This window comes from Eretmochelys imbricata, chromosome 12 (genome assembly GCF_965152235.1).
Source record: "Eretmochelys imbricata isolate rEreImb1 chromosome 12, rEreImb1.hap1, whole genome shotgun sequence".
In the NCBI taxonomy this organism is placed as follows: domain Eukaryota; kingdom Metazoa; phylum Chordata; order Testudines; family Cheloniidae; genus Eretmochelys; species Eretmochelys imbricata.
The window spans coordinates 23863080-23876588 of record NC_135583.1 but is presented as its reverse complement, the minus strand read 5'-3'; the positions used below and the strand labels follow the sequence as shown (position 1 = coordinate 23876588).

Below are 13509 nucleotides of genomic sequence, written 5' to 3'. Positions count from 1 at the left end.
GTTCTGTTTTGAAAGCAACAAGTTGTGCAATAACTAGCTGACCATATTATCTTATGGTTACTTCAGCCTCCCTCCTGCTCTTTTCATCCTATTGTTTGTCACACTCACTTATTATGTCTTATTTAAATTTTGATTATACAGTCTTTGAGCTGGGATTATGCGTATCTATGTATTTTAAAAGTGACTCCCACAATGGGACCCTGACCCTTATGAGGACTCAGTGTTGCTCATAATAATACATATAATAATATTGCTATTGACTAGAAAATTATACTAATAATGAGAAATTATTATTTGCATCTCAAGCATAAAACAACAAAGCTGAAAATACCTAAGTGGAGCCTGTGGTTCATGACTAAGCTTCTGAACACAAGTGGCGTCAATTTTTCTCAGCCCCAATAATAACTAAATACGTAGCACTTACATCACCTGTTAAATCTCCAGTGAGCTGTATAAGTCTGAAAGTCATGGGGGAGAGGGAGTTTGTAACTGTGACTAGCTAGTCCCTATCCCTCAGGAGAACGGGCCCAGGGTTCACATAGAAGCCTGGGCAGCTGGAGCTCTGAGGCTGCTGGCTCCTTCAGGGTGAGACTGTCTTTCTATCAGGGCTGGCTCCAGGCACCAGCTTTCCAAGCAGGTGCCAGGGATGGCATTCAGTATGGGGCGACAGCCCGTGTCCTGCGGCAGCAATTCCACTGCTCTTCCCGCCGTCGCAGCTTTTGGGCGGCAGCTCCGCCACTCTTCCTGGCGCGGCGGCAATTCGGCGGCAGCTCCACGGCTGTTGCAGCGGCGGCAATTCGGTGGCGACTGCTTGAGGAGGCAAAATTGGTAGAGCCGCCCCTGCTTTCTATGGGGTGCTGTTATGACCTGCCCATCTGCTTAACAGATGGGATCAAAGGAGTTGCATCTTCACAGTTGCAGTTTCCATTTTGGTTCCACACAGTGACCAGGAGGCTCTCTACCCTCAAAGCACCTCATGATCAGAATGAGGGCAAAATGTTTCACCTACATAAACTCCTATTCTCTTTGGTCTCAGTTAGATTGCTCCAGTCATATTCACTTCCCATTAAGCCTCCCTGTTCCCCAAGAGATTCAGGTTGCTGCTCAGGAGGCCAGGAGAAAGTGTCATAAATCTGGAGTCTTCCATGGAAATTAAGAGACGTGGATCTAGTTCAAGAAGTCTGAAGGCACAAGTGAAACACTCAAGTATACAGCTGCCCAGATTCCTGAGCAAACAGACAAGGTATACAGGATTTAACTTATCAACTAGCTGTGATGCTGGTCAGACCCATATCCATCTTGCACAAAATGGCAGGAATAAAGGGGCAGAATTAAGGTTGCTTAGGGGTCCCCCATTTAGCATTTCTATATCTTCCTGTACTGGAGTAAGGACAGAGAGTGTATATACACATTAGGGCTGTCAAGCGATTAAAAAAAAATTAATCACGCTTAATCACATGATTAATCGTGCTGTTAAACAATAATAGAATACCATTTATATAAATATTTTTGGATGTTTTCCACATTTTCAAATATATTGATTTCAACTACAACACAGAATACAAAGTACACAGTGCTCATTTTATATTTATTTTTATTATAAATATTTGCACTGTAAAAATAAAACAGTATTTTTCAGTTCACTTAAGTACTGTAGTGCAATCTCTATCATGAAAGTTGAACTTACAAATGTAGAGTTATATACAAAAAATAACTGCATTCAAAAATAAAAAAATGTAAAATTTTACAAGTCCAATTATCTCCTGTAAATGTAAACAAACTTGTTTCTTTTAGTGATTGGCTGCACAAGAAGTAGGCCTGACTAGACTTGTAGGCTCTAAAGCTTTACATTGTTTTGTTTTTAAGTGCAGTTATGTTAAAAAAAAAATCTACATGTGTAAGTTGCGCTTTCACAATAAAGAGAGTGCACTACGATACTTGTACGAGGTGAATTGAAAAATACTATTTCTTTTATCATTTTTACAGTGCAAATATTTGTAATAAAATAATATAATATAAATTGAGCACTGTACACTTTGTATTCTGTGTTGTAATTGAAATCAACATACTGGAAAATGTAGAAAAACATCCAAAATATTTAATAAATTTCAATTTGTATTCTATTGTTTAACAGTACAATTAAAACTGCAATTAATTGCAATTCATTTTTTCAATCAAGATTAATATTTTTTAGTTAATCGCATGAGTTAACTGCGATTAATCGACAGCCCTAATACACACACATCTGAACTTCATGGCTTCCCATTTTTTTACAAAAACATGACACTGTTCAATGGAGTGTTGTTTTAGCTGTTTTTGTCCCAGGATAGGAGAGAGACAAGGTGGGTGAGGTAATGTCTTTCACTGGACCAACTTCTCTTGGTGGATCAGTGTTCAGGCTACATATAAGATGGGATACTGGAGCGTTCAACCTTATATTTAGCTTGAACACTCTGGTTAACTTCCCCATACCTGAAGAAGAGTGCTGTGAAACTCAAAAGCTTGTCCCTTCCACCAACAGAAGTTGGTCCAATAAAATATAGTATCTCACTCTTTTGTCTTTCTCACACTCTGTTTAAGAATTTTTTTCCCCTGAAAATATTGATGTGTATTTGCAAACATAACCTCAGGCCAAATGTTTTGTCTAGGACATTGATATTGATTTTGGTGAAATATTACACTCATGTAGAGATTTAAAAACAGAGGAACTTTCTAAAAATCCATTGTTAAACATCTCTGATAAAGTCATCCAGTTTCAGCAACAGCTTTATCTGCATGGGGGAAAATGGCATCATCAGCAAAATAATAAGAAACTCAAATGCTTGGAGGAAATAAGATAAATGTGTCTTACCTAATGAGGTAACAGCACTTTCTATTTTCCCAGTTAAGAAGAGATTCACTGTGTAAGATAAAAAAAATAGTATTCATTACAGAGTCCATTGGCTTGAGCTGGCAGTTAATAATTTACTCTTTCTAAGCATTTGCAGTGATACTGCATTCATATGTTCTGCATTCTTCAAACAAGAACTTTGCTTATCTATGGTGAGAGTTCACATAATCTGCTATTCTTCTGCTATCCAGAAAACAGAAAGTTAGTTGAATGTCTGTCAACTATACTATGAAGAGAATCAGTTGCCAATCTACTATAAATTATCTTCTACTGGTTATTTATTGGGGGAGGAGGAAGTGCAATTACACTAAAACATGTATGATAACAGTTGGTCACTTCACTGGTTTCAATGTTGGAATTAATTATTATGATTATTATTTTTAAGTTTGGCCCCACTATGTAAAGCAAAGTTTATTCCTTATCAACAAATATTACCCTGCAGAAGGAGCTTCAAAAGCCAACGCACCCAGTTCGACTTATTCAATGCCATTAAAAGGAGGGTTTTGTGTTTTTTTTTCTTTAAAGAGTGCTAATCATGAGGGATATGGAGATACCTGCCACCATCTCATTGCAAATTACTCCCCAAGCAATCTTCATATTCTAAAGTCTCACTTCATGAGGAAATGTTTCAGAATACAGCATCAGAAAGAGTGATTCACTGGAACAGTCATTACCAGAAGGTCTCCCACAATGTAGCAAGGGATACAGCAACAGACTGACATGGAAGAAAATGAGACACCTGCCTCATGAATAAGGGGAGTTTCACTAGTCCTGATGAACCATTTGGACAGTCTTCTACAATCCATGTAAAATACCTAGATACTATGGTGACAAGTGCATTAGAAAAACTGAAAAATAACTTAGATATGATCAGAAACTGAAGTGTAAAAACAACACCAGGAAGAGCAGGACTGACTCCCTTCTCCTCTGACAGTCACTTGGGATGCTGTACCTAATTATTATTATTTGTACTGCAGCAGTACCTAGGGACCCTAGCCCTGGAGCAGGGCCACACTGTGCTAGGTGCTATACAAATACAGAATAAAAAGATGGTCCTTGCTCAGAAGAGCTTACAACAGAATTAAAACTAGCATAACAGAAATATTAAGTACCTATCATAGGGGACTGGAAAGTCCAGAGAATGGGATATGCTGCTAAGGGTAAGTCTACACTGCATATAAAAACCCGCGGTTGGCCAGTGCCAGCTGACTCGGGCTACCAGAGGTCGGGCTGTGGGACTGTTTCACTGCAGTGTAGACTTCCGGGCTCAGGCTGCAGCCCAAGCCCAGAAGTCTACACTCCAATAAAACAGCCCCGCAGCCCAACCCCCATAAGCCCAAGTCAGTTGGTTCGGGCCAGCTGCAAGTGTCTAATTGCACTCTAGACATACCCCTAGTTGCCAGTTCAAATCCAGTTCTGGTCACCACTGACTGAAATTTATCCCAGCATGATAGCAGTTCAGTGTCCTGTGTCAAATAGTGGAGATTTTTGTGAACAGGAATTCACACAAAAAGACCACTGCGGTTGGCACTAATTGGAAAACTTTTCTTCCTTGCAATCTAAAGTCCAAAAACTAAATAGACCCTCACTGACCTCAGCTGACCACTCACCACCTCAATGGAGAAATCCCTAACAACTGAAGACAGCAAGTGGCCCTAACAGACTACTAATCATACAAAACTGCAATTATTGAATTGGTGATATTACGATGAACACAACCAGGAAAAGGTTGGTGGCAGAGGGAGTGAACAACTGAAGCAGTAAAATAATCTTCTGTAATTTCTAAATGGCTAAAAAGGATTGCATATTGTAGTAAAAAATGTGAGCAGGAGGGCAATTGAGTAACGATGTTTGTGTATTCTGTGTTAGAAATAGAGCTGCAGATTTGTATTAATAATCATTATTAACACTATCTTCAAACTACTTTAATAGCATTAATTTTATTATGTAATTGACACACAGTAAGGTATGTAATGCTGTGTAATTATTTCATTAGTTTCACAGTGTTAGCTTATTCTTGATATGTTGGTAAGTATATCTTAGGGCAATACTCTAATACTGTATTAAAGCTCACTGATGCTCAGCTCCAATATGCCACTCGGTCTGGCTCTTCCCAGCTAGCTCTCACTCAGTCATACTCCTATCCAATCATATCTGCCAGCGCCATCCACTGATCAGTTCTTCTCCTCACATCACACAACCTTGTTCAGATTTTCCTGGTCTTCATAGGTCTCTCTCCTAGACATATTTTCAAAAGGGACCTAGTCTACAAAGCACAGAGAAACTAATAGGCTGGGTTGGGAAAGGTGCAGACTTAGTGGCAAGTTGAAGATACACTGCAACTGAGTGGGCAGTGACTGACTCTGCCAATTTCAGGAAAAAGCTGACAGACTTAGAGACTTAGTTCAAACTACTTAGTGACAGAGCAGTAAGTCACCGTACAGAAATCCTGACCCTCCCTAACGTTCCAGATGCTGATAACAGAGCACTGGCACATAAGCATGTCTGTTACTGGGCTGCAGACTTAGATTCTCAAAGGTATTAAGGCTTCTAATTTCCACTGAAATCAATGGAAGGTAGGAACCTAAGTACCTTTGAGGTCTGGGCCTATGCCCTTTGAGACCATACCCTTTAAGACTAGGTGTTTCAGGGAGTTGTAACCTGCAGACAGTGCACACGATGGAGATGGTTCAGCATCATGTGACTGCCTGCTGGAGACACTATAAAAAAATGAACCTAGTTGGTCTTCAAAGATGGGGATTAAGATAAATTTTTGAAGGAAGTCCCTTGGATAGGACCTAGCAGAAGGCCTACGTCTCTAGCAAAGGTGTGCCCTCAACTTTCTCAGCTTGCTGAATGCTAGAAAGGACTTTGGTGGCTGAGACCAAGAGTTCGGAGTTGCTTTCCTTTCATTTCAAATTAAGTCAGCATTGTAAATAGGGCCTTGGACTGAACTGTAGTTAGAGTTTTATTTTACCTTCCCCAGATGGAGAATCAGTCCATGGCTTCCCATGTCCTTTCCCTTCTCATTGACAGGACTATAGCAAGTCAAACTGCCTTCTGTTAGGTCCTAGCTGTGCAAGCTTCCATGCTCTCACAAATGTTAGAGGCCCAGAAGAAAACAGACATCTGTACTGGTCCTTTGGTCTCCCCACAACCCTGGAATCCTTAAAGGTATGGGTATAGAAGATAAACTGCAATGAAAATAGCACATTGAAAGCTCAGTGGAATCACGAGATGAAACAGGAGAGCTGGGAAAAACAAGGAGTCACAGTTTTCCTAGTCCACAGTAAGTGGCTTGTACTGCATGCAATAAGTTTATTGTATAGTCCATTTTGGTGCTTTAGAGATTAGTCTTGGGAGGTTTTGAACATCTGCAACTTCCACTGAGCTCTGCCTTTCAGAATGAGGCCTTTGGGCTGGAAAATAGCTCTCATCGACTTCTGCTTTGACACTAATAAACTTTGCACCTCTTGTGCCTCTCTTCCACCTCTATTAAACCAAAAATATTCTTGACAGAAGTCGATTATCATTTAACTTAAAGTTAATCCATAAGTGGTAACCATGATGGCTATATGTCTCCATGGCAGCTGGGAGGTGAGATTCCCAGCTGGGGTGGACATTCATTTGGCAGCTGCGCTCCAGCTACTGCACTAAAAATAGCAGTGTAGCCAGGGCAGCATACCTCAAAAGTTAGCTGCCTGAGTACATAGCATGGGGTTCGGCGGGATCGTACAATGCATTTTTACAATTAGTATTGTTTATTATTAAGGATTCTTGGAAGTCAATATTAGTTTATTATATAAGCAAAGAAGGTCCTTTTCAAAGTGGCCATCATTGTTCAAATATCTGCCAAGATATCTAGGTATCATAACAGTTCAGAATGTGGGGTCAGTTACCCGGGCATGGGAAGGCAGCCCTGTGGGCACCCTGGGCACAGGCAGGCAGCCTGGGCAGGGGCAGGCAGCCCTATAGGCATTCTGGGCATTGATGGACACAGAGGCACCTTGGGAACTGGCAGCCAACTATGCACAAAAGCATCTGAAACAAGTAACAATATGTATTTTGCATTTGAATTCCCATACATTAAAACTCGCTGTGAAGTAGAGATTAGAGCAGTTGCTCCAGGCAGGAGGAAAGGAGGAGGAACAGAAGATGATTGGGGAATAGGTGAAACTGGATTTTTCATCCTACCACTATTAAACTATCAACCAGATGAGAACTCTGGCCAAGTGGTGGTTGGGCAAGAACCTCTGACAGGCCTACAAATAACTGCTGCACAGTAAGTGCTACCCTTAATGTGTCTCAAGAGTCAGACCAGGGTATGGACTATGAAAAAGGGGGCTATTATCCAAATATGGGTAAACTTTCTAAGCATTATGTAAGATTACAGTCATGGTTTCAAAGTCAAGGAGAATTGCAGTTAAAACCCTACTCAAATTTTATATACATTTTATATTTATCTATCTTGACAAGCGCCAACATCTGTGCCCTTATACACCAAGTTTGAGTGCACAGTAAGCTATTTTACAGAGATGTTATAAACCACTGGGAAGAAAGTGTTAAAACAGAAACTGTAATAGATCCACAGATATTTGCACTATGTATCCTAAACTATAATTTATTATGAGCTGTTTCCTTTAAACCATCAAATAATATGCATTTTGTTAAGAAGTTTGCACACGTACACGTATGTTGAAATAAATAACACATAACACTGGTTATAAAAAGTGTTGTATATTTATGTGATGGCAGCAGCACTGGTAACATTTGTAAGTATATTCTATTTTTCTTGGGGGTGGCATTTTTGTGAAGCATAGAACACACACAATAAGAAACGCTATTAAGGGAAACCATGCTGACTTATTTGTAAACCATAAGCAAGCCCCAAACGCCTACCGTGCTTACATAGTTACTATGCTGCTAACTTCCAATAAACAACCTCTAGCTACTGCAAGACTGAAAACAGTTCACAGAAATCTATGCAGAAACAGAGAACACAAATGAGAACAAATGCAGCCACACAAGTCACTCTCCTAGGCATACCTGGCCCAGGCTCTAGGAGACTTTGTCATTCCCCACACCAGACAGAGCTGATCCCATTTCAGCCTGCAGTCTCCTTGCACAAGCAAAGTACATATGCTTGCACTATGCCCAGTGTGTCCAGCAGCTGTATATTTTGTGACCAGCTTGTCTGTCTGTCCCTGCCCAAGGTATTCATCCATGTCTGCCCATGCCCAGGCAGCATGCATGGCCATGTGTGCACCTGCATCTGCATGTCCACCTGTGCTCTGTGAGCCTGGAGGTGGCCAGTGTGCTCCCATGCCCAAGCTGTGGGCACAGCTTTCTGCCAGTGTCCCAGGTGCCTCCGTGACCATCAATGCCCAGAACACTCATAGGGCTCCCTGCCAGTGCCCATGGTGACCATCTGTGCCCAGGGTTTCCACAGGGCTATCTGCCAGTGACCAAAGTGCCCTTCCACGGCCAGGGTGCCCATGTGCCCAAGGTGCACGTCTGTGCCCAGGGTGCCCACGGTCCCGTCTGTGGCCAGGGTGCCCAGGGTGCCCACGGTCCCGTCTGTGGCCAGGGTGCCCAGGGTGCCCACGGTCCCGTCTGTGGCCAGGGTGCCCAGGGTGCCCACGGTCCCGTCTGTGGCCAGGGTGCCCATGTGCCCAACGTGCTCGTCTGTGGCCAGGGTGCCCGTCACGCTCCCGCTGCGCATCCACCCGGCGTTTGTCTGTCCCGCAGCCGCTCCGGGCCCGCACGAGCGTCCGGCTCGCGGCGGCGGCGGCTCGGAGGGTGCTGTACTTACCCAGGCAGATGGCGGTGAGCGGCACCAGGGCGCCCTGCCGGAGCTCCGCGGCCGCCGCTGCAGCCTTCTCCATGGCGGGTCCCCGCCGCCGCCTGCCCTTCGCCGGCGGGGAATTCGCTGCGGCTCCGGCCGGGCTCTCCGCGCCCGCCTCCCCTCTACGCCGAGCCCGCGGCGCCGGCAGCGCGGCAGCCCCGGGGCGCCCGTGCAGCCCGCGGGGCCGGTGGAGGCGCTGGAGCATCCCGCCCTGCCCGCCCCTGGCGCAGCCCCATGGCCGGCCGGCGCGCCGCGGCTCCGGGCAGGTGGAAGGGACACGGCGCAGCGCCGCCGCCGCCCACGTGACGCGCTCGCTGTGCCGCTGCGGCGGCCGGGCCGGAGGCGCGCGGCCGCCCTTCGCTCCCTGTGGCGGCGGCCGCGCACTCACCTCAGGGCACCCGGGGCTGTAGCCGGAGTAGGGACCGGCTGGGGCGACAAGCGAGGAAACCCGGTGGCTGCGGGCACACCCGCCTCCTCCCGTGCCTGAGCCTGCAGGGACTGGGGGACCCCTCCATAGACACGGGGGGGCTGCGGACCCCCACAGACATGGGGGACTGACTCTGAGCCTACAGGGACTAGCCCTTCCCCAATAGACACAGGGGTCTGAGCCTGCAGGGACTGGGGAACCCCCCTGAGGCACAGGGGGCTGAGCCTGCAGGACTGGGGGGCTGAACGTGCAGGGACTGGGGCACCCCCCCTCCGCCCGAGGCACAGGGGGCTGAGCCTGCAGTGATTGGGTCCCCCTCCCAGACACATGGGACTGAATGTGCAGGGACTGTGGGACCTCCATAGACATGGGGTTGAGCCTGCAGAGATTGGGGAACCCCTAGAGGCATAGGGGGCTGAGCCCAGAGGATCTGGGGCCAATACCTCTTCCCCCATAGACATGGGGGGCTGAGCCCACAGGGTCTGGGCTCCTGCACTGATTTACTGCCCAGGCAGGAGGGCACTTGTTATTCCAGTCCACCCTTCGGTGACCACGGGGGTCAGCTTGCAGGCAGGATGCCCCCAGGAAACCTGCCTATCCATATGGCCTTAGTGTGTGTATTGCAGTAGCAACCAGGGACTTTATTCAGACAAGCCCCCAGTGTGTTTGGCCCTGTACAAATGCAGAGGAAGAGATGGTCTCTACTCCAGAGCCCACACCCTTGAGAGACCCCTCTAGGTTTCAGTTCAAGTAGATGGAAACTACTCTTACCAACCCAGCCCAAGAAGAGAAGCAGCTACGGGCAGAAGGCTTCTCTTCCAGGCCAGAAAGAGGAGTGGAAACTACCTGTCATAATAAAGAGCAACTGCACCTGTATTCCCCTTTTGTGATCCCTTGAGAGCCTCCACTCTAGGCTGCCATCTTTCTTGGGCAGAGCCCCACATTTCTCCCACTCCTAACTAGGGGATCTTTAAAGGCTGCACCTACATTGTCCAGTAAGCCAGACTTGCTAAAAGGCCAGCATCTGCACTTTGATTTGTCTCCAGAGGCTATGCCCACTGTTTTAAATTACTGTACCACATAGTGCTTTCTAAGCAATCAAATTTACTCTTAAAGTGAAAATATTATAGAGAAAACAATAAAGACAATAGAAGAGACTACACCCATGCTAAAAAAGTTTAGCAGAGGCACCGCTGTTCCAACCTCGGACTCTGATAGGTATCCTTCAAAACCTACATATGGGTTTTCCCATGGTTTCATGTTCATAAGTGTCAGATTCAGAACCAGAACCCAGGCTTGGCAGAGCAGAGCAGTCATTTCTTTATACAGCTCATGCCTCTGATCTTGGCTTTGAGTAACAGGTCATCAGCAGAAAAAGACTTTCCTCAGAGTATAGCTTCAAAAGGCTGTGTTTTTGAATAACTGGAATTGAGTAATTTGCATTAATCTCTCCCTAGGGAATTCCCAGGAAATCCACTTCACACTCAATTGTCCCAAAAAGTCCATACTTGTCTGGCACATGTTCAATATAGTCTTTTGAATCCCTCAGTCTCACATCTGTCACATCTTCCCCCTTGAGAGGTTACATACAATCTCAGCTCATAATAGTTTATGTTTTATCCGTTTAATACAATGGACCCCAAAGATACTTAAATGAATAAGGTCTCGTAAGATTATGGCAGGAAATTGCCATGTCTGTCACATTCCCCTGTGATTTTTTCCCCTGCTGCTCCCCACCTACTTTAGCCACAGCATGTGGGTGGCTTTTGCACATACATGCACCATAGAGACAGATGTGACCAAGGGCAGATTCACGCTTGGAGGAGAACTGTATAGGACAGCTAAGGCTGCGAGCAATGGCATCTCCTAGCATCTAGTTGATTTCATGGAGGAGAACCTAAAAGAAACTTCCAGGCCACCTGACCCAATTTGCCACTTTGTTTCAAGGGTTTCTTGGTTGCAGGCATTTTGGGCCTGCTCTTGAGATCTGCTTAGCAGTTAAGATTTAAGATGGCCATTAGGATTAAGTTAATTATGATTTGGAAACTGAACAAATTTAGGATTTGGAGCCAGTAGGTTTGGGGAGGTGCACTATTACTCACCAGCAGAATACTCAAAATGCTGTTGCAACTTCTGATGTACACTGAAGTTGTTAGGATGCAAGTCAAGGCAGAATTTGATCCTACATGTTCCCTTGAAGACATCCCTCATAAATCATAGCTATGCATTGAAAGCCCCAACTTGTAAATTTCTCAAATTGCTAAAAAAAATGGGTGCATTTTACATTCTCTGTTTATTTCACATTAGTGTTATCAGATTGGTAAAGCATGTGGTACCCCTATTTAAAACTGCTGAAACTGGGCCCACACTATGTTAGAGTCTGATCCGTATAACATATTGTTTTTCTGCTTGTTTACTTACACTATCAACATCATGGAACAACCAGTAATACTGAAAAGTGACCACAATTGTACTAGGTTTCCGACTGAAAATATAATTTCTGGGTGAACAGTTATTGCTGTTTAAGATTTGTTACTCAATAAGCATCAAGGACAAACCATGCTAGTGCTGTACAAACACATGTGATCTCTATCCCTGCCCCCAAAGAGTTTACAATCTAAGTTGCATTAGGTGCAATTCAGTTATAAAAGCTTCAGCCTCCATTATTCTATCATTATCCTTGGAACCAGGGTAAGCTCTTCTCACTGACCTATTAGATTTGGCAGAGTAAATATATATAAAGGATAATGTTCATGAGGAGGAATATACAAGATAATACACTGTTTAAGCAGGGAATGAGATATTGAAGTCAAACTGAGGTGTTTGCTAACTGTAAACACTATCTATTGGCAGCATATGCAGACAATACGACTGCAGTATGATTATTATGAATGACAAAAGAAAATATAAACAACAACCTTCTTGTCTTGTGATGTTTTGAAAGTTTTCTGCCGATGCAAACTTTTAATTGCCATCTCCTTGCAGCCCAAGCTTAGGAGAAGCACTGTTCAAGGGCAGGTTCAAAAGTAAATAATTGTTCAGAGATGAGGCTAAAACTTCTATAATTGGAAGATTTAGGAATGTTGAAAAGGAGGGATCTGATTGGACAAGTGGAGAACCAGCCAATTCTTCAGAATTGCATGCATAGTTACCATGACTGCATGCACAAATTATCCATTTACTCACAGATGACCTGTTTGATGTATAGCTGGCCACATGTTGATACCTGATTTTCACATACATGGTAATCATACATGTTATGCAAAAATGCATACTCAATTCTGAAAGTTTGGCCCATACTGTCAAAAAGAAGTCAGTGTAATTTGTGAGAGGAGAATATTTAATTTTTCTGTGCTGACATGCTTCTTTATGTATAAAACATAAATGCTGTACAAAAACATTAATTATTCAAAAGTATGATCTTCAGCTACCCATAATTCATGAGTGTAATTTAAACACATTACTCCATCTATAGAAAAAAAACAACCAACGTTCACATATGCCTACACTAAAATCATTCCATGGGCATTTTTGACTTAAAACTATTTTGGTGAAATAAACTGAAACAAAACCTACTACTGTAGCTTTGTTTAAAATGAGGACACTTGGCACAAAGTTTTCAGAAGAGATGAGTCCCGGGAACAGCAGGGAAAGGTAAAATGAATTAATGGAGAGGAAGGGATCTGGTAACAACAGGGAATAGAAGCATTGAATGAGAGAATAGTAAGAGAGATGAAAAACATGTTAGAGCAAGATTCCTGCTTTTTTTTTTTAATCAACACTATAAAATGAGGCTATAATGATATCTTTGGGTTTTGGGTGACTCCATATCCTGGGTGCACTTCACACTTGCAATATATAATACTCTTGGCTCAAACAAAATGCAAAACAAAGCCTATGAACAAGTGAGAAGGCCTCACACACATAGCACAGAGGGCATTGGGATGCTCTGCCAATTTATAATCATTTATAATAAATTTAAAGTACATATTTCTATGCATTTAAAAATAGTAGTAATGATAAATCGTGTTGGAATTATTAATATTAATATGAAAAACCACCAAACGCTAATTTATCCATAAATTCCTTTATTAAATCCAAAGGCCAAATAGTATTTTATGCAGTTGCTCTAAACATGTCTAACAGCCTAACAATAAGCAGTTACTACATTCAGTACAGTAACAATATTTATAAGCATGTGATCAGTATACAGTACTTACAAATAGGCTAAATCCAAGGGTGCTTATACCCATACTGGTCGGCTCCAGTGTAGTCAGGCAGGTATTAGCAATGAATCCCTTTAACAGTTTACTTTTTATACCCTTTAACAAACAAGTAATGTCATTG

The 13509-nt window shown here is 43.5% G+C and overlaps 1 protein-coding gene across 1 annotated transcript in view; it reads right to left on the bottom strand.

The window, feature by feature from the left end:
• The window catches only part of LRP3 (LDL receptor related protein 3), a 28885-nt gene extending 19945 nt beyond the window's left edge, over positions 1 to 8940 (bottom strand). The window contains exons 1-2 of the mRNA XM_077831379.1: positions 8703 to 8940; positions 2852 to 2899 (exon numbers count right to left, since the gene is read on the bottom strand). Of these exons, the coding sequence (XP_077687505.1) occupies positions 2852 to 2899; positions 8703 to 8940 (286 nt within the window). The remainder of the gene's footprint in view (positions 1 to 2851; positions 2900 to 8702) is intronic.
• Positions 8941 to 13509: the final 4569 nt, after the last annotated feature.